Source organism: Zootoca vivipara, chromosome 9 (assembly GCF_965207765.1).
Source record: "Zootoca vivipara chromosome 9, rZooViv2.hap1.1, whole genome shotgun sequence".
NCBI classification, from domain to species: Eukaryota; Metazoa; Chordata; class Lepidosauria; order Squamata; family Lacertidae; genus Zootoca; species Zootoca vivipara.
In genome coordinates this window covers 41,292,192-41,316,648 of record NC_142592.1, presented here as the reverse complement: position 1 = coordinate 41,316,648, position 24,457 = coordinate 41,292,192, and the positions used below count along the sequence as shown (strand labels likewise).

At 43.5% G+C, this 24,457-nt stretch overlaps 1 protein-coding gene across 4 annotated transcripts; it reads left to right on the top strand.

Moving 5' to 3' along the window:
• On the top strand, nt 1-22,443 carry CCDC134 (coiled-coil domain containing 134). Of its 4 annotated transcripts, none has more exons than XM_088676609.1 (9): nt 1-119; nt 709-873; nt 9,792-9,951; nt 13,519-13,631; nt 15,148-15,269; nt 16,588-16,672; nt 17,616-17,797; nt 19,014-19,085; nt 20,393-22,443. In XM_088676609.1, the coding sequence occupies exons 4-9, from the start codon at nt 13,529-13,531 to the stop codon at nt 20,516-20,518; spliced, it is 690 nt and encodes a 229-aa protein (XP_088532735.1). In that variant the 5' UTR covers nt 1-119; nt 709-873; nt 9,792-9,951; nt 13,519-13,528; the 3' UTR covers nt 20,519-22,443. The 4 variants fall into 4 exon arrangements, with proteins under 4 accessions (XP_088532735.1, XP_088532736.1, XP_034983590.3 ...); XM_088676610.1 differs by having other exon boundaries at nt 20,028-22,443; XM_035127699.3 differs by lacking the exon at nt 709-873.
• The last annotated feature ends 2,014 nt before the right edge of the window (nt 22,444-24,457 follow it).

Sequence of the window (24,457 nt, the reverse complement as noted above, 5' to 3'; positions counted from 1 at the left end):
GGGGAAAGCTGCCGGGAAAAGGAAGAGCGGCTTCAGCATGACAGCCTCGCCAGAGTGAGCTGCTGCTGCTGCTGCTCGGGCGGCTGGAGACGCCGGGTGCCCTTTTTCGGGCAATGCAGGTGAGGTTCCTTCCAAGGGGCTCGAGAGCGAGGGTCGCTTGGGAAGCGGGCAGCTTCCATCCCGTGTGATCCCAAGCTGGTTCTCGGTGGGCGGGTTGGGTTACTGCCTGGAACTGCCAGGCTGGCAGCAAACTGCTCCGTAGTTCGCCCCGCTTCTGAGCGTCTCCGATCCTGGAAATGCAGCGGAGGTAGAATGAGGAGGGCTAGAATTGAAACGCCGAAGCCCTTCGGGAGAGCCAGGCCCCGAGGAAGCGCGAGGTCCCGTGAGCCCCAGTGAATCGACCAGGGGGGCGGTGGCAGCAGGTGGCGGGGATCGGACTTCTGCTGCAGCCCCGGATCCGCGGAAGAGCGCGCGCTTTGGCGGTCCCGCTGCCTGAAATCGGGAAGGACCGCGCGGCTGCGGGGAGCGAGAGCTGATCGCCCTCGCTTTCTTCGCTGCTCGCGTAGGGAGGCTGAACGAGGCGGCCGAGAACTTGTTCTCCAAACTTGGGGGAGCGCGCGGGGGGTTGCCGGAGGGAGTGCCCCTCGGGAAGCGATGTCCTCCGGCGTGTTAAACGAGACTACAGAGATGTATTTAATCACTACGTAGCTCATGCTGTCCGCTGGTGAGACGCCCCTCGGAATAAATAGCTGCGGAATGATCATGATCGATGCCACAAAGAAAGAGGATCCTGTCATAGCAGTCATTCTAAACTAATGGAGGAAGGTGCTCTCGTCTACACCTTAATAATGATGATTTTGGTGGTGAATTAAGGTACAAAGCTCTCCTCCGCGCGGTGTCTGTTCGGGTCTTTTGCACTGATCAGCAGGCCCGCATTTCTTCCGGCTTTATAAAAAGGGTTCTTGATGTCGGGTACCTAGTACCCATCGCATCCTGAATCCCAGGACTAAGCAGCAAAAGGGTTTTCACCTCGATCTTGATTTTATATAGACGTACAAAATGCAAAATGAATTCTCTGTGTTGGTAAGAGAATTTTTTTAAAGATTCGTTTTTTAGTTAGCACCACAAACTTCTCATGTTATCTAGTAGCTACTATACAAGTTCAGTCTTGCAACATTTTACCATATATATTAATCGTTTTGGATTATCTCAAACAATCTTTTTAAAAAAGGTTTAAAAGATCTGCAGATATTTGTCGCACATTCTGAAAAGCTCTCAATTTGCAGATATTTGGGGAAACTGGAATACTATGCACCTAAATTTTACTCAAGAGTCGACCCATTGAAATTAATTAACTAAGCTTCAATTTAGTAGATCTACTTTGAGTCCAAGTTAGCTGAATACCAACCCCAGTACTTGCAAATTGAGGTTGCTGGGTTTTTTTTGGTCAAGTTGAGCATATAAAAAATTACCCTTGGGCCTAGAATAGAAAGGCCCTGAATTGTAGACCAGGCACCCCCAAACTCGTCCCTCCAGATGTTTTGGGACTACAACTCCCATCATCCCTAGCTAACAGGTCAGGGATGATGGGAACTGTAGTTCCAAAAGATCTGGAGGACTGAGTTTGGGGATGCCTGATCTAGACATATCCTTGTATCTCTCTGGAATCCAATACCATTTATCACAGATGCCAGGGGGGAAAGGTCACTTGCATGGACAATAAGTAATAAAGGATTGAGTTTGGTTTTGACAGTTTCTTTAGTATCCATATTAAATCACATATCTTAACTGAGGCATTAAGAAGCTCAGTTGCTACTGCCATCACTATCACAAACTCCAAGGTTAGGGGCCTTGTTCGTTACTGTGTTAGATGATTTTGGAACATGAGTTTGCCTGCAGATTAAGTTTTTGGGGAGGATGAATCTGCAAAGCCCCCGAATCGGTTGCTGTAACTGCTGTGCTCTCACACACACACCTTCTTGCACTTCATTAATGACTTTTCCTATGGCATATTGCATTAAACTAGTTTCCTCCCCAAATTTGTTAACTTAAATCATAGTGTCTCTTTTAGTTCTCTGATAGTGACTATAGTGTGGCATTTGTTTTGATCCTGTTATTTACTTGCAATGGGGCTGGCTTCTAGTGTTTGTAGGATTACAGCCTTAAACCCTTAATTATACTTGTAACTCCATTAAACATTTACTTCCCATGAAATTTGTGTTCAAGACACTCCTGCTATTCTTTACTGTTGAACTTGAATGTGACCTTTGCAACTCTCTTTATTACTTGTAGGTATTTCATTTGTCTCTTGAAGCCAACATCAGTGATTCCATGTGGATCCTCTTACAGATTAACTACTGGATTTACTATTATTTAGAATTTGCTAATCGCCCCGTAACACTGATCTCTGGACAATGTGGAATAAAAAGTTGCAAAATAATAAAATACAAATAATACAATATAAATGCAACACATTCCCAAACAGCACAGATTGTTTATATCTAATAACCATTACACTCAAATTCACCTTGTCACAGGGAGAGCAGAAACCACCTCATAAGAGCTAAAAGCATAAGAGCAAAGAGCAAGACAGCCCCAATAAATGTAGATGCATACTAATATCAGCCTTACATAATACTAATTAAGAATGAGAGGATGTTGAAAGACTTGGGAGAATAGAAGTTGGCTTTCCTTGGCACTGAAAAGCCACCAGCGTATGTGCCAGATGCGCCTCTTCTAGGCATAGTATTTCATAATAGGAGGCCACCACTGAGAAGGCTCTTTTCCTCATCACAATATTGCACACTTCCGTTTTAGTTGGTGATTGTAGAAAGGCCTTCCGTAATGATCTTTGGGCATGGGCTTTTTGTATGGGAAAAGGCATTCATTTAGATCTGAAGGTTCTATGTTATGCAGAATTTCAAAGGTGTAACCCAGCACTTTGAATTAAGCCTGGAAGTGGATTGTCCCACCCTCTGTTGAGGAAGGTACACCTCTTGCTGCCTTGTTATATTTGCCTCCACTCTCTACTTCTTTTCTGCTTCACGTCTCGTCTACATGGCTGCACAACGAATGGAACTTGCTTCTGACACTGAGCTTCTTTGCCTAGTGCTAGTTTGATTACATATTGTAAGAATGCAATATTATAAGAGAAGAATGTGGTGCTCAAGTCGCAACCATGTTGTGTGTCCCTGAGGCTCATAGTATGCCTTATCCCAGGCATCCCCAACCTTCGGCCTTCCAGATGTTTTGGACTGCAATTCCCATCATCCCTGACCACTGGCCCTGTTAGCTAGGGATCATGGGAGTTGTAGGCCAAAACATCTGGAGGGCCACAGGTTGGGGATGCCTGCCTTATCCCAATCCCTAGACTAAGGCTGTGGTGTAATAAACACCTACCTAGGAGTAAGTCCCATTCAAACTCAATGGAGATTACTTGTGAGTAGACATATACAAGATTGCAATGTGATAATGCTATATTCACTATGCCACCTTCTTGCCTATTTTGCACAGTATATCCAGGGGTATCCAGTATTGTGGCCTCAGTCTGTTCTTAGACTGTTGCTCTCATCAGCCAGAGCCAGCATGGCCAGAGGTGAATTGTGATGGGGATTGCAGCCCAACAAGATTTGGAAGGCATCATATTAGTTACCCTTCATGTAGCTAAGCCCTTTGGAGGGTTTTGGTTTTGCTCTTTGGCTTTTGTGTGTAGGTGCATCTGCCATGTTGCTAATATGCTTATTATATTATATTCTGTCTCTCATCCTGGATATATGGCATGCTGCTAATATAGAATAGCATGCCTGGATCCTACCAGTGGCTGCCTGCTGAATACTACAGAAAGAAGCAGAATCCAAAGTGATTTTTTTTATAGTGCTTCAGTTTAATGTTTGCAAATGGCAATATATTTTGTTACAAATATAATTCTGGATTTGATCCAGTAAATAAATTCTCAGACATATTTTTCAGTGTGTGAAGCAGATTGTTCTTATAAAACATGCTGCTTCTGTAGTTGGATGTTAAATCTTTGTATACAATTGCTATGTCTTGATCTCCTCCTCCCATATATTCCCCTCCCAGGGCATCCTTACCAGATCTGCAAGGAGCACTGAGCATTTAATGTACCCCAAAAGGATACCCCAATGGTGTTCATCTTTGCTTCTCTTCTGTTATTTGCATTTGTGTTGGGAAAGGAGGCTGCAAAAGATATAAGGGCACTTGATGGTGCTTTCTCAAATCCTTCGTAACCTATATTCTGACAGGTTTATGTCCTACTTTTGTGTTGCTCGCCGCTTCCTAATTGATAGAGTAGCAGTGTGCAGATGACAGTCCGATAGCTGAGCTTTTTAGAATGCCCCTGGGGGTAAACGCAAATAAATTGGATGTTTACCCTCTGAGCACTGGGAAACGGTGACTCTTCTCTCCTCCGCCCCCAGATTGTTGAAATAGAAGCTTTTCTCTTCTAGCTCTGCCCAACCCAACTTGTAAAAGGTTCTGTGGAAACCTTCAGGTGCACAGAGTGCTTGGCAAATTCTTAATTTATCTTCAGAACAACACTTTGCTATCATTTTTTGGGCTGAGAGAGAGTGCTTGTGCCCAAGACTGCCCAAAAAGCTTCATGGCGAAGTGGGTATTTGAACCTGTATCTCCAAACCTGGTAGGGGTAGCTGAGTGAATCTCCACCTGAGATCCAGCTTGTCTCCTGGGAAAACCTCAGCAGTGCCAAGAGAGCCCCTGCTGCTCCACAAGTTACTTTGAGCATCAGGTCACCTGACTGCTGCAGCAAATGGAATCCTAGTATTGTCCTGCAGTGCATAGGAGAAGCAAGTAGGCGAAGATATGGGTTACAGCAGGGAACTTGGGTGGGAGGCATAATGGCTACCAGAATCTGCTCACGCTGGCTTTTGAGCTTTCAAAATGAAGGTGTGTAAGCCTTATAAAACAAAGGCCAGCTAATCTGCAGCACCACATTTTTGCATTGGCATGGCCTAGCAGCACCATTAGCCCGATACATCGCCTTAATACAGTACTTAAATTGCTGGGTTCAGAGTTGTCCCACTGAACAGGGCGGGACTCAGTTCTGAGTAAATATTCATAGGATCGTGATGCACAGTAAGGATTCTGAAGCACTGTTTGCATTGCACGATGGAAATTGCGAATGCCAAGCAAAGCAAACAGACTTGATTACCTTGTTCATTGTTCCTGGCATCCTTGATGGCATCTTGTTCATTGAGCAGGCAGAACTTGAAGAGGTCAAGTGAACAAAAGGTTTTGTGGCTAAGATGCCGAATGGAGGGGTCTAGTACCTGACCGTTGCCCATTTTGTCAGTTTTGTTTGAATATATACACTGGGTTGTATTACACACTTGAATCCGTTAGTCAGTGGAATTATTGGAATACTTAATATTTAAACACATATGCATTTCCTCTGCAACATTTGGGTCAATGCATGATGACACCGGGCTGGTAATTTAATTTTCTGCTCTTAATCATGCAGTTATAGTTCACCTGCCTCCTTTAAAAGTATTTTCAGTTCTTCTTAAGAAGTTTAAATTATATTGGAAGTAGGTTTTATTCTCCTGTATTTGCTAAAACCGGCTAAGAGAAGCCATTGTTCTTGGAGGAGCCCCCCTCCTGCCGCCGCCCCTGTATGTGGAATTATGGGACCCAGGTGGCGCTGTGGGTTAAACCACAGAGTCTAGGGCTTGCTGATCAGAAGGTCGGCAGTTCGAATCCCTGCAACGGGGTGAGCTCCCGTTGCTCAGTCCCAGCTCCTGCCTACCTAACAGTTCGAAAGCACATCAAAGTGCAAGTAGATAAATAGGGACCGCTCCGGCGGGAAGGTAAACGGCGTTTCCGTGCACTGCTCTGGTTCGCCAGGAGCAGCTTTGTCATGCTGGCCACATGACACGGAAGCTGTCTGCGGACAAACGCCGGCTCCCTCGGCCTATAGAGCGAGATGAGCACCGCAACCCCAGAGTCGGACACGACTGGACCTGATGGTCAGGGGCCCCTCTACCTTTTACCTATTTGCTAAAACCGGCTAAGAGAAGCTAAAGTTCTTGGAGAGGCCCCCCTTCTGCTGCCGCCCCTGTATGTGGAATTATGAGAACTGGAAAGATGGAAAAGGCTTTATTGGAGCAGGGTTATATATAAACATTGAAAGCTTCAAGATGAAAGGCTGGTGTGTCTTTCTCTCTCAGCCCTGTTTTATTTTGTACGGATAATGGTTAGGAAGCCATAGGAAAATTGGTGAACCAGAAAGCCTGGCAGCAAACTGCAATTCCTCTAACCCTCCAATTAAGAGCAGCAAGCTGCTCTGATTTCCATTAGCCCCTCTCGTGGAGCGGGTCTGACTTCTCTGTATGTAGTCATTTGCTGTCTTGTTAGCTGAGGCAGGACTGAGCATGGCTCTCTCGTGGTATATTTATGTGTCACATTTAACCTGTGCTGCAAAGTAAAGATGATATAGTGGCGGTCGTGGTGGTCGTAGTAGTATTGTCAATTGCTACCACTTCGTTTTCCTCATGGTTTAAGTCTTGGCAGATATCTTCTATTATATCACCTTACCTTCTGTCTCATGGAAGCTACTGGTGGCATGTACATCTGTCGCTGTATACAACATTTTCAGTTGCTGCTCTCATAAAGGAAAATAGCCCAGCCGGTAAATGCCACAGTCCCACCCAAAATTAGAAAGGTATCTGAGCAACTTCAGCGTTGCACAGATAACATGACTGGAAAATATCTGTGAATGGGCCGCAGCTGTGCTGTGATAGACTGAAATAGGTTGGATTTCTGAAACAGAAGTACTGTAAATATCGGGGGGGGGGTGTCAGAAAAGGAAATAGCAATCAATAATCATAATACCTGAAAAACAAAACTGGATAGCAAAAACATCTTAAGAGCTTCCTTCCTTCGAACCAAGTCACTTTGTGTTCAGTAGCGCTTGCTCCTAGGAAAGTATTAATAAGAGAGCACTTTCTATTATTTTCTGTTAGTTGAATAATTGTATGACTTCAATTGTTGATTATTATTTTTTTGTATTGCATCTTACTGTATTCTGTATGTACTATTCAGGGTCACTGAAACAAAAAGAGATTGTGAAGAGCTCCAAAATGACCTTGTCAAACTGAGTGAGTGGGAGATAATAGCAAATGCAATTCATAAAGGACTCGCTTTATTCCAGCAGGCCTTTTAATGGTAGTTTAATTTTATAGCTTTCTTAACTGATTCTCATCAGTTGTATTGTATCTTTGTAAACAACTTAGTCTGTTGTAGCTAAATGGTATGTAAGTTGTTTAAGTAAACCAGAAATAAAGTTTATAAAATGCGTGGCACGGAGAAAAGTTTTTCTCCCTCTGTTCCCAACATTCGAACTCGTGGCCATCCGCTAAAGCCGAACGTTGGAAGATTCAGGAACGATAAATGAAAGCACTACTACGACTAGTACTACGTCGTAGTTGAACTTTGGAATTTGCTCCCACCGGAGGAGATGATGGCCACCAACTTGCAAAATACAAATTTATGGAGGAGAGGGCTACTGGTGATGGCTATTAGCCATGATGACTATGCTGTACCTCTATGGTTGGAGGCAGTAATGCTTGTGAGTTCCAGTTGTTGGAAACCACAAGGGGGTAGAGTGCTTTTGTGCTTTGCATTACTTTACCAATCATGCTCTATTGGAGGTAAAAACAAAATAAAAATAGGAGCATGCTCTCATCTGTGTCAAGTACCTGAGATAAGCTTGTGCCACGGAATGATATTTACAGTACTTAATGCCGCTTAATGGTTTTTTCGCCCTATCCGTGTGTGTAGCTTTCAACCACTACAACTTGCTTTGATTTTGCTCATGGAATAAAACCTATTATTTTCTCATTGTGAAAGTCCTTTTATGCACAGTGTAATGGGTACTTAACATTCACTTCACAGTCTGAACTGTAAGCTCCCAGTGGAACAACCGATCTCTCACTAGCCAGCTCCATCTGTTTCCAAATTAGTTTTGGAATCCCAGGAACAGACAGGAGGTGTCTTCTACCACTGCGGGTGCTTACTTGGGAAAATATCTCAAATTCCTGGGAGCCACATATAATATAACTTTATAAATCAAGAGCTTTTCCAAATTCTAGCACCAACTGTTTAAGTACCTAAATGACGAGATGTTTACAGTTCCAGTCTGAATGGTTTTCATCTGCATTTGCCTCTTTGGTTGCATAATACCTGTTTGTTGCTTTTCTTTATGTCTTTATTACATTTATATCCCATCTCAGGGTGGTACCTTTCCTCATTCCTATTTTATCCTCACGAGATTGTTTTAAATGTGGGTTGTAAAACTAGTTCTTACATTAGAATGTACAGTTTGTGGAGAATATTCCCCAGAGAATTTTCTAGCAGAGTATATTTTCTAGAAAATTCTCATTCTTGAGAATACAGTCATACCTCTGTTTAAGTACGCTTCGGTTTGAGTACTTTCAGTTTAAGTACTCCGCGGACCTGTCTGGAATGGATTAACCCCCTTTCCATTACTTTCAATGGGAAAGTTCGCTTCAGGTGAAGTACGGACTTCCAGAACCAATTACACTCATACCTTGGGTTAAGTACGCTTCAGGTTGAGTACTCCACAGACCCGTCTGGAACAGATCAATCCACTTTCCATTACTTTCAGTGGGAAAGTTCGCTTCAGGTTAGACTTGTGGAACCAATTGTGTACTTAAACCGAGGTACCACTGTATTCTCACCTCCCATCACTACTCACTGCTACCTGTGAGGTAGGTTGGCTGAGAGGCAGTGACTGGCCCAAGGTCACCCAATGAACTTCATGGCTGAGTAGGGATTGGAACCCTAGTGGCCCACGTCCTAGTCTGACACTCAAACCACTACACCACTGTTTTCCAAAATGGCCCCTAAATAAAGTGTACAGAAAAAGGTTGGCTTTTCTACACTAATCATATATTTATAAACCTCTAGCTTCTCCCTTCCCTCAGTCATTTTTTAAAAAAACTGAATGAAAATACCTCATAGACTTTGCTTGTAGAGAAGGTCCTCCAGCTCCTCAATAGCTTTGTTTGACCTTTTCTGTATGTTTCTGAGGTCTGTGATACCAGACCATAGGTTCACTTCACTATCTAGTATTGTTTTCACTTCATTTCTTAAGAATCCCTAGCATGGAATTTAGCTTCTTCACTGCCATTGATGTTGTCACCTTCATCAAAATGTCTGTTTTCCTTATTAGCAGCTCTTCAGCTGTAATGTGAAATTGGGAGTTGTTTTTGCTTGCTTACATTTTGTTGCCCACACACCTAGTTTGGAGATATTCTCTTGGAGGTCTTTGGAGTTTTCATCATCCTGAATAATTTGGTAACATCCGCAAATTTCGCCAACTTCACTCCAGGTCCAGGCAATTTATAAGCAAAATGATACCCTGTTATGGTTCCTTGCGTAAGCCCACTGATTCTATCCTTCCTTCCCTTGTGAGATTTGTCCATCTGCTTTGGTGGCAGACTTGGTCAAAATATTTTTGGAAGTCCAAGAGTATAATGTCTACTGTAAAAGGTTGATGAGACTGGACTTTCTCTTGAAATCCATCAATGTAGATTTTTATCACTGAAGCAGAAACTGTTACCCGAGGTTTCAGATTTTGGGATGTGGAAGTGAGGGGATCCTATGTCACTAAATTTAGGTTGGCCCCACAAGTTTTAATATATTTGAGCTTGTGTGTGGTAAAATTTGCCTTTAGGGTAAACATTGGTATTGGTAGATGGGCTCTTCCTCAACAATTTTACTTTTTGTTGCAGATAAACTCAACTGAGAAGAACACAATTGTGATGTTGCTGAAGAAGATTCATAGGCAAAATTTCCAGATGATCATTGACTGACGGCTTTGCCTGATGTGGTTTAGTGAACATCACAATAGCCAGAACAAGTTGTTCTACATTCCTTTATTTGAATTACCAGGTAGAGGTCTTTGTTTTGTTTTTGTCCTTAAATTAAGCTGTGCTCTGAGATGTGCTTGTAGCTAAAGTAGATTTATAACCAGTAATAAAAGTCTGCTGTTGTCATACTCCCAGTTTCTTTTATAGTAAATCTTTTAAAAACATAACTATAAGGCTGTATTACTCTGGGCAAACACTCTTTCTGTATAATGGTAGGGTATATCTAATATAATTTTCTCAATAGTAATTGTATGGGTGGAACCAATCTTAAATATCTTGAATAAATTTACATAGGAAAAATGTCTACAGATAATGAAAACATGTTCTCTGTAGGTGCACCTGTCTCCTGAGGTATAAGCTCTTTATACTCCAAAGCATGTTGCGTTCAAAACACACAACTTAATTAGGATTCTTAGCCCAGTCTATATTTCCCTCTTTGTCAATGCAAGAGGCAACTGTTTGGTGGACAAGCCAAAGCCTATTTGGATTTATTTCTATGAATAGGTAACTGTGATCCCTATATAACTGATAAAACTGTAGCATTCCATGTAATTGGAAATCTTGCCTTTTTAAAGCAATACTGTAAAGGCTTATTGCCTTGCTGGTATTTTTGTAAATTGTCATCTACATGCAGGAACCATTTTCCTTAATGTTATTGGGCAGGGGTGGCCAAATTCATAAGCCCGGAAGGGTTGGGTGAGAGTACTGGAAGTGTGTTTTAACTGGGTCTGTTTGTGCCTGCGCTGGCATCTCTTAGGCAGTGGGAATCCCATCCATCCCTCCAATTCCCCTTCCTTGCCCACCTCCTTCCTGTCTGGCTTGCTCTCCTGATTCGCCAGCCACCACCTCTGCTCCTAGGGGTATCTCCTTCCCCAGGGATGGGGTCAGGACATCCTTCATACCCCCACCCTCTCTGTGATGTCAGGTGGCCCCAGAGCGGCTTTGGGTGATGTAATGGTGTTATTGCGGCTACACTTGAGTAAAGATGCTCAAGTCCATGCTTGTCTTTAACGGTCTTATTGTGCATAATATTTACAGTGCAGAGATAGCAGAAAACATGACCTCCTAGTCACTCGCAGAATCCGGGAGTGGACATTTCCTGTTGCGTGACCAGCATAAGAGCTTGGGCACCCCGAAACGCCTCCTCCCGACCTTACGTTTAGTGGCGTGCCTTAATTTGGGCGACGGAAGGGGCTGCCTGTTCCCCTCCACCTCTTAGTCAAGGCGGCGCAAGGGCTCTCCAACATCGCTGAGCCTTGCTTCCTCCAACTGGCTAACTTCCTCATTTCTCCCACCTGACCCACTGCTGCTGCTCTCACTGGGCGAAGTGCTGGTCAGCAGGATGGGCGGAGCCTCCCTGTAGGAAGGTCCCCTGGCAGGTGAGGACCCTCCTCAAAATCTCTGCTTGGACTATTCTCATCCCTCAAATTGAGACTGGGGCTCAGCGGCAGTATGTCAGGCTCCTCCTTTACATCATTGCCCAAACTGCTGCTACCTCCCATCCTGGGGTCGTCATTTTCTTCCTCCTCTTGACACACTCTGCCAATCACACCCCGCCCCCAGCAGAGTCATGGAGATCACAACACTTGGTAGCAAGTTTAGTATTTAGGCAGTACAGTAATGTGGAAGCACACGGCCCTACTTCAAGTGCACCTATTACCAGTTCACATTAGGAAATAAATCCTATTGATATCTTATATATCACATTTTTTGCCCGTTTCTGTTCTGACTAAATGTTTCTGAGATAACCCCTCAGCCATGTTTTGGTGTGTTATTTTAATCTGAGTGTAGGAAGGCAGACGAACCATCAAAGATTTAAAAAGGTGGCTAGAGATGGAGTCATTGCACCATTTTTTGACTTCATTTCAGACCACTTTGATTTGCGTTTGTCACAACGTTCAACATGTCATGGAACCATCTAGACACAATGCGGCACATTTCTGTAATGTACATTATGTGCTGGGTTATCTTTTCAGTTAGGGAATAGCACTCCCCTCTCATAGCCTAGTCTTCCATTAACATTCATCTGGCAGCTGTTCCTGCTCACTTTGTTCCCACTGAAAGCTAATCAGGTTTCTCTCATTGCATGAAACAACTTCTTACAGAATTGACTCAGGCTTCCTCCTGTTCAGACTTCCTGGCCTAAGAGGATGCTTCATGTTCTGTCACAGTTGATGACTAAACAGTCTGAACCAGTAGCAACATGTATAATGGATAATCTCACCATCAAGGTTGCGGTTTTGAGGGCAATCATTTCAGTGAGAAAAGTGTATGGAAATGATTGTGCTTCATTGTGGTCTGCAATTCTTGATGGTGCATAAGGACTGTCTCGCATTAAGGCCTATTTTGGAATTACTACCATATTCATTTCATATTAAGCAAACCACAGTTTTGTCAATCATCTTTTCAAATCCTTCAGATGAGCAGAAGTGTGAATTGCATTCATTAGATGTCCATACAGCCATTTGATTTTTACTTGCATTGCACTTGTGGGTTTAGAAGAAGAGGTGCTAAATTTCATTGACTGTTCAAGAAGGAGTAAAGCTCTTTGAGCTTCTTCCCAGATTCTTGCTAGGTTTATTATTTCTGGAGATTCACACATCCTCCACAAGACGCTCAGCCATCTTCAGCACTGCAGACATGTGTCTCAGTTGAAGCTGTCTGCATGCCAGCAAAGTGGAAGTGGCCTCCTGATGTTTTCTCTAGCAGAATGTTGAGGGCAGAAATTAAACCAGGGTCGGAAGAGCAGTGTTGCAGGGTGATTAACTTCTATTCCCTCTGCTCAGTAGGAACGCTATAGTCCTCCCATTTGTGGGATTGCACACTTACTGGGAAACTGCTGTTGTGCAGTCACTTAGCCAGCCCCACCCTCCCTGCTTTAAAGGCTGCAGATACCATTGATGCACACCTCTGCAGCATTAGGAAGAAGCTGGACAGGTTTTTTGGCAGACGAGCTTGGTGGACAAAATGCCAGTTTAAGGGAGGGATGGGAGAGCCTCGTGCTCAAAGTTCTAGGTGTTTCTGAGATTTGGCCTGTGTTTGTATGGGATTTGGCCAAAGAACAGCAGTTACTGGTAATCACAATTTCTGTTTTACTATATTGAGCCACTCATGGACTGGGAATTCCTTCAAGCCTGTTTTTGTATATTGATCAGATTGTGGATGTGAGACCTGTGGTTTGGATTTGCACACAATGATGTTTGTGGCGATGCAAGTAAATAACCTCATTGCCAGGGTAAACAGTAGCTTTCAGATTGACTGCAAGGCTGATAAAGAAGTGGGTGACGTGGCCTGAGAATTGAGTACAGAGGTAGCCAGTGTGGTGCCCTCTCAATGTAGTTGGGCGCCCACCTGTATGCTGAAGCTCAGTCTTGAAACTTTGCCTATGAGAGAGAGGTTTACTGTCCATTTACTGCCAGTGGTGTCTGTTGCTTTAGCTCTTTGTTGTCTTCTCATACACATGGGGAGTTGCTTATGTTAATGAATATAAATTAGGTAGTGAGAGTGGAGAGTTTTCTGTGTTTTAACCTAAATCATTAGAATGATTAAAGTATTCTCCCTCCCCTTTCCCCCCCTCTTTCCATTCCAGGCTTTTAAGGATGGATTATTTTCGAGCCTTCACATTTCTCTTTATGCTGATATTATCCAGAGGCGTCACTGCAGACACAGAGAAGAAAACCCCTGATTCAGGATTGGAAATCTGTATCCTTCTTTCATTGCCTTGATTTTTGTCTCTGGAAGTGGGGTCTAACTGAAAGAGTGTTGCTTCTTATTTGTGCCTAGCAAGGGTGGAGAAAGGGAGTGGGTTTGTAAGCCTTGAGAAAACATGTAGATTTGTAGATGTGCATGTAAAAGTATATATACTTCAAAAGGGTATGTATACATACCACAAGGGGCATTCTTAAGCACTAGGCTGGGCAAGGCTCATCTGGCAGACCCCTGTGAATTAAAATGTCTCTGCCTGGTGCCAAAAGGACATCAAACACTGCCAGGTGAGCCTCCTGGGAAGAACATTCCAATGTTGAAGCTCCACCGCTGCAAAGTCCTCTCTTGCATCCACAGCTGTCTAACTTCCAGACCCTTTCACCTGCTAAGATTGACAGAGGGGATCCTCTTGGTAGTTCCTCCACCTTCAGAGACTTGGGGATGGGGGGTGGTGTGGCGGATAAGACATTCTCTGTGGCAGCCCCTAAGTTGTGGAACTCCCTCCCCAGAGAGGTGTGTCTGACACCTTCATTATGCTACTGAAGTCTCCAAAGACAGAGCTAAAGAGGCCACAAGTCATGCATGCATTTTATTCTAAATGTCCTGTCTTGCCCAGATACCCTTAAAGGAATTACCAACCATTTCGCCCTTGGGCCTGATGTATGTTTCTCAGATATGCAGTGTTGTACTGCGTGAGAAGAGTAAAGACCTTGTCCTTCCCAAATAAGCTGTGTACCGCAATACCAACCCTCTTAAAAAGAGAGAGAGATCTCATCCTGGCTCAGAAATGTCAAATAGGCTTCACTTCCTTCCTAGCTCACTCAACTTTTCCCTCCATACTCTCCGTATGAAAGCCATTCTTCACATGATCTTCATCAAGCTGGAAAAGACCGCTGTGAAATAGATGGATTCTTTATTCTGACACAGTGATTGCAGCATGGAATGTCACATGGTTTTTCCTCTGGGCAAAAAGTTTCTCTGCTGTTTCTGTTTCAGGAGGAGTTGTATTTTTCTCTCTCCTTGACTCTCCCTTGCTTTTAATTGGTAATGTGAACCCTCGTCATTTGTATTTCCCTCTGGATTTATGCTGTCATCCTCCATAGATTCTAGTTTACAGCTGCCAGGCCACTGAGAGCAGATATTCTTTGCAGTCTCTGTAAGCTTTATTTCTTGCCATTGGCTTTTCCTCAAAGAAACTGGATGCAGTAGTTAAAAGAAGCCTGGTCCCTTGTAAGGGCTACTTTGATGGGGTGGGCCCCAGATCTCCTATTGCCTCCCCTCTCTTTTCTTAAACTTAAAACTTTTTAAAAAATTGTTCGGAGGCATCATCCATACATAGAAATCAGCATATACACATTTTATGTGAAGTCCCCAAGTCTTTTTATATACCTAACAATGCCCCAGGGTGAAGGGCAAAAAAGACGTTAGGATTGTGCTGTGGGTTGTGGGGAGGGGAACATGGGGCAAGAGTTTGGATGTTCTGTAGCGCATGGTATCCTTGACCAAGTTACAGATAAGAAGCTGTTCGAAGTGAAACGCAAAGACCAGATGAATGCGTTGAAGAACCTGATTGAACTCAACGATGTGAACCAACAGTACAAGATCATAGACATCATGCTCAAGGGTCTTTTCAAAGTGAGCCTTGCCTAACAGTGCGCAGGATTTATTTATTTTTTGTTATGGGGTGTTAGATAATCTTAAAAGCAGTGCAGGAAGCCTTAGAAGATGAGTGTAGTGTCTTAGTCAGGCACAGGCAACCTTGGCTCTCCAGATGTTTTGGAACTACAACTCCCATGATCCCTGACCACTGGCCCTGTTAGCTAGGGATCATGGGAGTTGTAGTTCTAAAACATCTGGAGAGCCATGGTTGCCTATGCTTGGTCTTAGTCAACAATGCCTCTTTATTGGAAAAGGTTGACGATGGTGGTGGGGCAGAGACTTGGCACTATGACCACCCCACAATTCCAGTGAATTGCTGGCGAATGTAGTGGCTACCACTCATTCCAGAAAATTGGTTGTGAGGGGTCTGCCAGTTTTAAATCTACTCTGGGAAGATAGCCTAGGGTGGTCTAGGCCTTACCTTAGACACCCTCACCAAGTGCTTTCTTACACTGCAGAGTACAGGTAGTGACCATTTTAAGTGTGTCCAATTGATGCACAACTGCTGATGCGTGGGTCCTTTTGGACCCAGAAAAGGAAGGAATGGAGGCAGAATGGGCTTATGCGCACCTCTGCTGATGTGCATGGCAGCGAGGAATGGAACCCCATGCAAAATGGTCGCCGCTTATATGTACATAGAAGAGCATTTTCAGCACCTGCTCCATAAAAATAGATTGCCTTACACTGGAGATTTGCCCAATGCATGGGTCTGCACATTCAGGACCAGCATGAGATCTTAGTTGTTCTTCTGGGCTGGGATTTGGTTGGGTTTAAATGAATAGCTGAGGTATTATATTAGACTAGGTACTTGAGAAGTGATTTGCAGCTTATCGATGGTACCATCACATCACATGTAGAAGGCTGTTGTGGCTTCATACAGTTGCTGTTTGTCTGTGGCCCCCACCTGCTTGGGCAACAAGCTCCATTTTGTGCTGTGTGATGTAACAGTGTCGCAGCACAAATGTTCCTGTGTGTTGGCTATAGCCAAGCCTGTTGAAACCAGACTTGGTCCAGGAACTGCAGCTGTTGGTTTCCTCCGCAAATGATGTGAGGTGTTTTCAAGGGCTGGGATATTCATTTTCACAATTTGGTTTCCTGGCTTTTGAGGTTGTTATTTCCCCCAAGTTTCCTCGTCTGTCAGGGCTGTGTCAGATGGGCATCTGTTTGTAGCAAAGCAGAAGAGGTGGGGGTGTGCGGCTGAGAAGAGGCGATTGCTGGCAGCACAGGTGTGGGAAAGAGATGTTTTTGGCAGGAGCTGATATCAACCATGTCCTCTTTCTGGTGTGATGTGCAGGTTCTTGAAGACTCGCGGGCTGTACTTATAGCAGCAGATGTCCCTCCAGATGGGCCGTTCCCTCAGGATGAGAAGCTAAAGGATGGTGGGAGCTCTTTGCTTTATAATCCCGATTTCTCCATCCATCATTCTGTAGCCATTAAGTTTGTAACAATGAGCTGTTCTGGCATTACATCTCTCGTTGCCATTTTGGCGACTCTTGCTTAGCCACCCCTGTCACTTCTGTTCTTCTGTGTCATCATTTCTGACATTTGCAAAGGTCCTGGGATGGGAACAGAGCCAAATGAAGCTACATAGCATATGGTACATGAAGCAGAACAGAATCTTATTATTTCGCCTGTGCATATAATGGAAAGTTAACACTTGTAAGGCTGGTCAGTATCATTAAACAGGGATGTGTGGGTTCATTCAGATTGATAGCCACCTAGACAATGAGCAGCAGCAGCCTCCCCCCCCCCTGCTACTGCCATCAATATCTGTAATGGAGGGAAGGATATAGTTTTAATAGTTTTCCTTTGCACTGATCCCAGGTAGCCTGAACCCCCCTGGAATTCATTCTCTTATTATAATTTTGAAAATACTATGCGACTCCTGTTTCCTTTGAATAGCTGTAGGAAAAATTATGTCAGATTGAATGACACACTACTTTGGGTTCCTTGCCAGATTTGTGGGCTGCTAGCTTGCCTTCTGGATTTCTGAAGTTCAGAGATCTGGATGTGAGCATATTAATCTGTCCCACCAATATTTTATATTCAAATGCTGTGTACATAAGGTTGAGCCCTCTTTTTCTGTATTCATAAACTTGGAATAAAATACAAACCCTTTTCTGTACAATCACTAATATAGATTAAAATGTTCCTATTCTCCCCTCACTCACATAAGCAATAGGAATGGTTAGAGTGTGTTGAGGTGGATTTGGATTCCGTGTTTATTCTGCATTTGGATTACGTGTCTATTCTCATGGAACTTGTCTGATCTCTACCAGCGGCAAAACTCCTGATTTCTCATTTGTGGCTCTTTACCTCTAGCATATTCCCATGTGGTGGAGAACACTGCATTTTTTGGTGATGTAGTCCTGCGTTTTCCCAAGATAGTGCACCATTACTTTGACCGCAACTCCAACTGGAACAACCTGATTCGCTGGGGAATTGGCTTCTGCAACCAGACAGGTGTATTTGATCAAGGTCCGCACTCGCAAGTCCTCGGATTGGTAAGGTGGTGTGCTGGTTTGACTTCTATGATGTTGTTGGCCTCTGATAATGGGTTGGCGAAATGGGATAAAGGAATATGAGTTGAGGAAAACCAAGAATCTGAGGGTTGCTTCAGTCGTTTCAGAATCTGTATATGGAGGATGCTCTTGTGGTATAGGAACTAGCATGAAGCTTGCATAAAGATGGTAATATGCATCGTATATGTGCATTTCACACTATGTGTGCACACTGAGTAGTAATGACTTTTGCTTCTCAGCAATAGTATAATCCATTCATACATGTGTTGTTGTTTGTTTGTTTATTGGGTTTTATAAACAAGAATAATGTTATACAAATAAGTATACCAAGCTTTCTCACGTCATTTGTATATCACAAAAATAGCATAATAAACGTGGAAAAATATCTACATGTTTCATTATTAGTGGTCAGTATATAAGTTATTGGTTTAAGTTATAGGCAAACTCGGCCCTCCAGATATTTTGGGACTGCAACTTCCATGATCCCTGGCTAACAGGACCAGTGGTCAGGGATGATGGGAGCTGTAGTCCCAAATCTGGCGGGCCAAGTTTGCCTATGCCTGGTTTAAACAATTAGGAAGAAAAGAAAGGGATGGGGGAATGGTGGGTGGGGTGGGGTGGGTTGGTTATGCTTCTATTCTATTTTGTGGAGTGGGTGTGTTGTGCCAGCATTACTTGTATGAGTTCTCTTACTACTCACTTGTTGTATTTCCTTGGTGGTGCATACATGTGTTGTTGACCTGCATGACGGATCTGCACAATGGTCACATGCTAGTTTCTGCAGGGAAGAGTTTTCCATGTCAGAGTTCTGTGATGTGCAATCCGGTATTAGCAGTATGGCTGCACATTTCTGCATCTTGGTCCCCGATAGTTTGCTTTAGCTCACCGCAACCCTTTAAGCCATGCTACCTTTGTGTGCAGCTTATGCGGTTCCCTGACAATTTACACAGCAAGTGAATGAATTGCAAGATCAGTGGTTCAGCCCATAAGGGACATCAAAACTTCTTGCATTTGCAGTACCCTTAATTTGGGAGGGATAGTTTTTTCACATTTGGGGGAATTTGCACTGAACTACCAAATGAGGCTGGGAAGCTTCAGTGGTGGGCGATGTAGTTGCAGGAACTGAGAAGCAGGCAGGAGAGTGAGAAGATTACAAGACATGTGAATGAAGCTGATCTTCACTATTTTTCTTCTGCAGATGGCTCAAGAGCTTGGAATAAGTGAGAAATCTCCAGAATACCGGAACCCCTTTAAAACAGACAATTCTGAAGTAAGATAATAAAGCCTGCCTGTTTTTACCTATCCTGGCCATTGGGTTGCTGACGCCTTGCTGGGGCTTGGCAAGGGAAGAAATGGGCAGCACTGCTTCATGATGGATATGTGCTAATGCCTAGGCACGACTAGCTGGTAATAGTGACTCTGTTCTCCGCAGCATCTTCCAGTGCGGAAATCTTGTGCAGCCAGCAAAATGCACACTTGGTTGCATGTTTGGCTGACAGTTCATATTGTTACCTCCAAAGGGAAATTGAAAAGGGAAGCCAGCGCACCTTGCACAACCTGTAGAGGTTCCCCTTCTGATGTGACAACCCAGCACTGCAGCTGGAGGCAGGCACTGACCATGCGCTCAGCTTGGCCACACAGAAATCTCATCTGGAGTTGCCCACAGTGGCCATGCTCAGTTGCGTTTGGTACTTGCTGCATGCTGCAGTTTGTCAAAGGCAGCTGCTGTTGCCTATTTCTTTCTCTGTCTCTTTCATATCTGGACTGATTTAGTTGCTTTGCAAAGCAGATTGCCCCTGGAAATAGGTTTTTGAGTAGAATCATTATCATAGCTCAAGACATGAGAGCTGCACCCATTGACACCTTTCCTAGTTTTTTGTTCCTACTAACGCAGATTTGCAAGTAATGCCATACATGTTATTAGCTAACAAAAGTGTTTGCCGGCATAGGTATGTGTGGCATAGTTGTGCTTTTTTTTAAGAGTGCCAGAATTTATTCATTTTATTTAATATTCCACTTTTCCTCCAAGGATCTCAAGGTATTGTACATGCCCCCCCGCCCCCCCAACCTCATGTCATCTGCACAAAGGCCCTGTTAGGTCAGTTAAGTTGTGAATGAGTGACTGGCCTATGGTCACCCAGTGAACCCTGATCTCCCAGGTCCTAGTCCAACACTACAGCACAAAGCCTCTTTATCTTTCTTTTATTCACAGAAGTGACTGAGGCACTTGACTGGGGTTCTACAGGTAGCTCCATGACAGAATCAAGAGTTGACTTTGGAATCCTAATAAGTTCTCTGTTCCGGTGATTATTCGGGAACCCCCCTTTCCATAGAGATGTCGTTTCCAATGCACAGCAGTAGTGCAGATCCAAGAAGACTATCCCCAGCCCATTATTTGTGGATGGAATGATATAATCTAAAGCCAAATTCATGTCTCCTGAATCCAAGTCACTGAAACTACAAATATGAAAAACAGGTGTAAGTGGCAGGAGGAGGTGTAATTGGCTAACTGTGAGGCTTGTGCGCAGAACTGTCTCTTTGTTCCCACGTGGCTGAGCTCATCCTGTTCCCTGTCAGTTTTTCCCCAGTGCAGACACATTCCAGAAGGCTCTCCGGGAGGAAGAGAAGCGAAGGAAGAAAGAGGAGAAGCGGAAGGAGATCCGCAAGGGGCCTCGCATCTCCCGCTCACAGTCAGAGTTGTAATGCCGCCACCTGCTCCTGTCACCGTGACTTGCCCTGGGCGGGAGATGGAAGCCGCTGGGAGAGGAGTATCCCAGTCCCTTGATGACCTCAGGAAAATGCCAGGATGTTGCGGTTTTGTTTTGTAAGGTTTTGGAAGTTTGTTTCTTCTTTCAGCAAGATGTTGGCTAACAACTGGGAGGCGCCCCAGGCAGATATCGCGGTTTTTGAGCACATCTTCCCTTATGGGAAGGCTTTTTCGAGTAACTGGAATGTACAGAGTTTGTCAGAGGCTGTTCCTCATGTGTCTCTGTATTTTTGTTTCATGTGGCTTTGCCAGTTTGTAACGCTTAGGGAGAGGGGCTGCGAAAGGGAAGTTCTCCGGTTCATGCCACCTCTGAGGTTGTGAATTCTTGTGCAGTCAGAATGGGAAGGTAACACAGAGTCACCTTGAAAGAGTTAAGGATTCTAAGAGTTATGGGTTAAGGACATAGATTCATTGGGATTATTCACGCACTGACAGAGTACTCCTTTTGAATGTACCTAGGATACGTCAAAGAGGTGCTGTTATTAAAATGCCGTAATAATCCACACTCCTTTCTGGTTCTATGGTGTCAAAGTCTTCCTCTTTTTCACAAGGCTGTTAAACCATTTTTCTCATAAAAGAGGAGGGGGATGAGAATTAATATGGTTAATTTTGGCTTGAGAAGATGAATGGCACAGTCAGGTCATCATAAACGAGCATTTGCACTTGACAATTTCGCCATATTTCCAGTGGGGTAGCTGTACTGGTCTGCTGCAACAAAAAGAACAAAGACTTTTGTGGCATTTCAAGACTTGAACACATTTATTGTTTGTCATCAACGGTGCCACTACTGCACAATGGGAAATTACTGAAACATTCAAGGAGACGGGAGATTTCATTCCCCTTCTTTATGGTGAAGGGAACTCGTTTGCTCTTCTTTGTGAGACACTAGAAGAGCTAGAGAGAAGTGATTATGTAAATTCCTTCAGATTCTATTGTCCAGTGGGTAGAGAGTGGAATTGCTGTGTCCATAACTGCTGACTCTTGACTGATTCCGTACATCCCCATCCCTCAGTTAATGGTGCCATTGCAATCTTGGTGGTGACCTTTAATTTGAAATGTCAAGATGAGATACTCACTTGCCACTGTTCTTACTCTGTGGAAAAGCAGACAGTCTAACAGTGTAAATTTTGTTCTCCCAGTAGTTCTTCTCTTCTTACCTATCGATTGTGTCTTTATTACATGGTCAGTGAAATTCTGAGGGAATTGTCCTTCCCACCCAGTCTACTGCCTTATTGCTCCACAGGAACAAGCTGCCTTTTTTCTTGACCTTTTCAAGCATTCCATTTAGGTTTGGACCTGGAGCTAAGTTCGTTTTGGATTCCAGCTGTACTGTATTTGCTCTCATAGTAAAGGCCGGCCAACCTTGCCCACAATATGGTCAGTGTTCCCTTTTAATTCTTACTACCGATTTCTCCCTGGCCAGCTGACTTGTAGGCTTGTATACTGCAGGCATTCAGCATGAAGCTACTGTGCAGTTTGCCACAATGGGTAGCTCTTGTTCAAGACTGGGATAGATTTACACCAGCAAAATTATCTCCAAACACTGATTAACTGGAGTATTGTATTTCCCCTAAGTGTGATGGCCCCTCACTGTCATGAGTTGCGCTATAACTTGGCACACTTGTTGTCAAGGTTGGTTTGGACCAATCTTGCCAGTGGCAGATTGTCTTGTGGGGAAGGAGGGTTGTGTTTTTTTTAGCGGACATTTCAGTTTGACTTGCTGCCTTTGGGCTGTTTTACAAGGTTAGAGATGGAGACAACTTTTATTATCAAAATTACATTTGCTTAGGTTTTGGATATGTATTTAAATGGACTTTGCTTTTCTTGAATAAAACAGAAAATTATATTTAAAAAATGCAAACATTTTTCCCTGGCTCGTGAGGCATGGTTCTTGATAGCATGGGAAATGCATTTTACGATTGTCAATGACAACACTCAAACTCAGGACGCAAGGGAGAAATGTGCTAAGAGGAAGGCATCCTTGGCAAATCCACACCGTGATCAACTCCCGCCCGGAAACCAATGTCCCCACTGTGGAAGGACGTGTGGATCCAGAATTGACCTCCACAGTCACTTACGGACTCATTGTTAAAACTGTGTTTATGGAAGACAATCTTACTCGGCTATGAGTGATCACTAAAGAAGAAAAGAAAGACCCTCCTTAACGTGTGACATTAAAGTAGAAGGACACTTTCAATATTGTTTTCTTGGCTTGAGATGAAGCAGCAGGTTTTTCAGTTCCAAATACATGTAGCATTTTAAAAGATGGGTTTCTAATCAGTCAACATCAAACACCTGCAACAAATACCCAAAGCTGATCATTTCTCCCTAACAGTGCCCAATCCTAAAGTTTACAGAAAGCTGCTTTATACCATCTAGCTCAGTATTGTCTACACTGACTGGAAGCAGCTTTGTAGGATTTCAGGCAGGGTGGGTGGGTGTCCACCAAAAATACCCTCAGTTTACACTCTAAACTTTACACCATACAAAATGAGGAAATTAAAGCTACCATATTTTGCATTGAAATTTACCCTAGGACATAGAATAGTGACAGAAATTCTAATTTAGGGAAACTTTCTTCAGTTAGCCACCTTTTTGTTTTTATCTTTGCTCACTGATATATTAACTCAAAACTTGTGGTAAGCGTTCTTGAATTCCACCTTGCCCACTTCCCTTAATCTGAGAGGCCAAGGATGCCGTCCAAAACACAATGAGTTTTAATGTTGTGTAATATATGGGGATGGAACGTCCATGAATTAATCATTCAAGGGTATTTGTTATGGCCAGTATCCTTGGGTTTTTATGTTCAGTATGGCTCTGTGCCGCTGCTCCTCACATCAAATGCAACTTTCTGTATCCTGTTGACTCTGTAAAACTGATGCAGCAGTGCTAAGCAGATAGAAGAAGAAAATCCACTGGAAAGTGTTGGCATCAACTTTTCTTCTTGAAGCCACATCTGAGAATGTGAACATGCTCCATTTATTACTTTCAATCCCTATTTAAACCTGCACTGCCTCCTCTTGAATAATCCAGTGAAAGTATGCCACTATTTATTTAGATAATTGATTGAGCAGCAATAGTGAAAGTGGGAGAGAAGCAATAGATGCAGAACCACAGAATAATATTTCATGCGTTGTAGGCTTAACACTTTGAGTTATAGAAAAAACAGGCAATCCCCTCTTATCAGTGCTGACGGGAAAGGTCAGGAGCTGTTTTCACAGTGACACTCCTCAACTGCTTCCTGTAACCTTGGAGAAACACGCAATCATGGATCATTTCTGGATAATGCATGTAGTATGTGATGTTTGTTTTAAAAGTGTTTGTGCATAGGAAAAACTGTATTCCTGACCTTGGCACAGAAAGCTGTAACTCTGATATGCATATATGAACAACAGAAAGAGACCATACCATTGACAAATATAACACGTGAAGTGTCTTTGAATGGATGCTTAAATAAGATTTAAATCCTTAGAATACAGTACTGAGGAAAAAATGAGATGGAAATACAAAATACATTGCCATACAAAATACATTGCTCAAGATGCTCCTTTTTTTTAAATGGGCTGGGAAAGTGCACATGTAAAGATTTGGCGATCACTCATAGCCAAGTAAGATTGTCTTCCATGAACACAGTCTTAACAGTGAGTCCGTAAGTGACTGTGGAGGCCAATTCTGGATCCACAGGTCCTTCCCCAGTGGGGAAATGGGTTTCTGGGTGGGAGTTGTTCATGGTGAGGGTTTGCCAATTGTGCCTTCTTAGCTCATTTCTCCCTTGCGTCCTGAGTTCGTGCTGCTTCAAAGTCCATGACATCTTTGGTAAAGGCTGTTCTCCCATTGGAACGCAGTGTCCAATAGCACCAGCTGTAAAAGGTAAA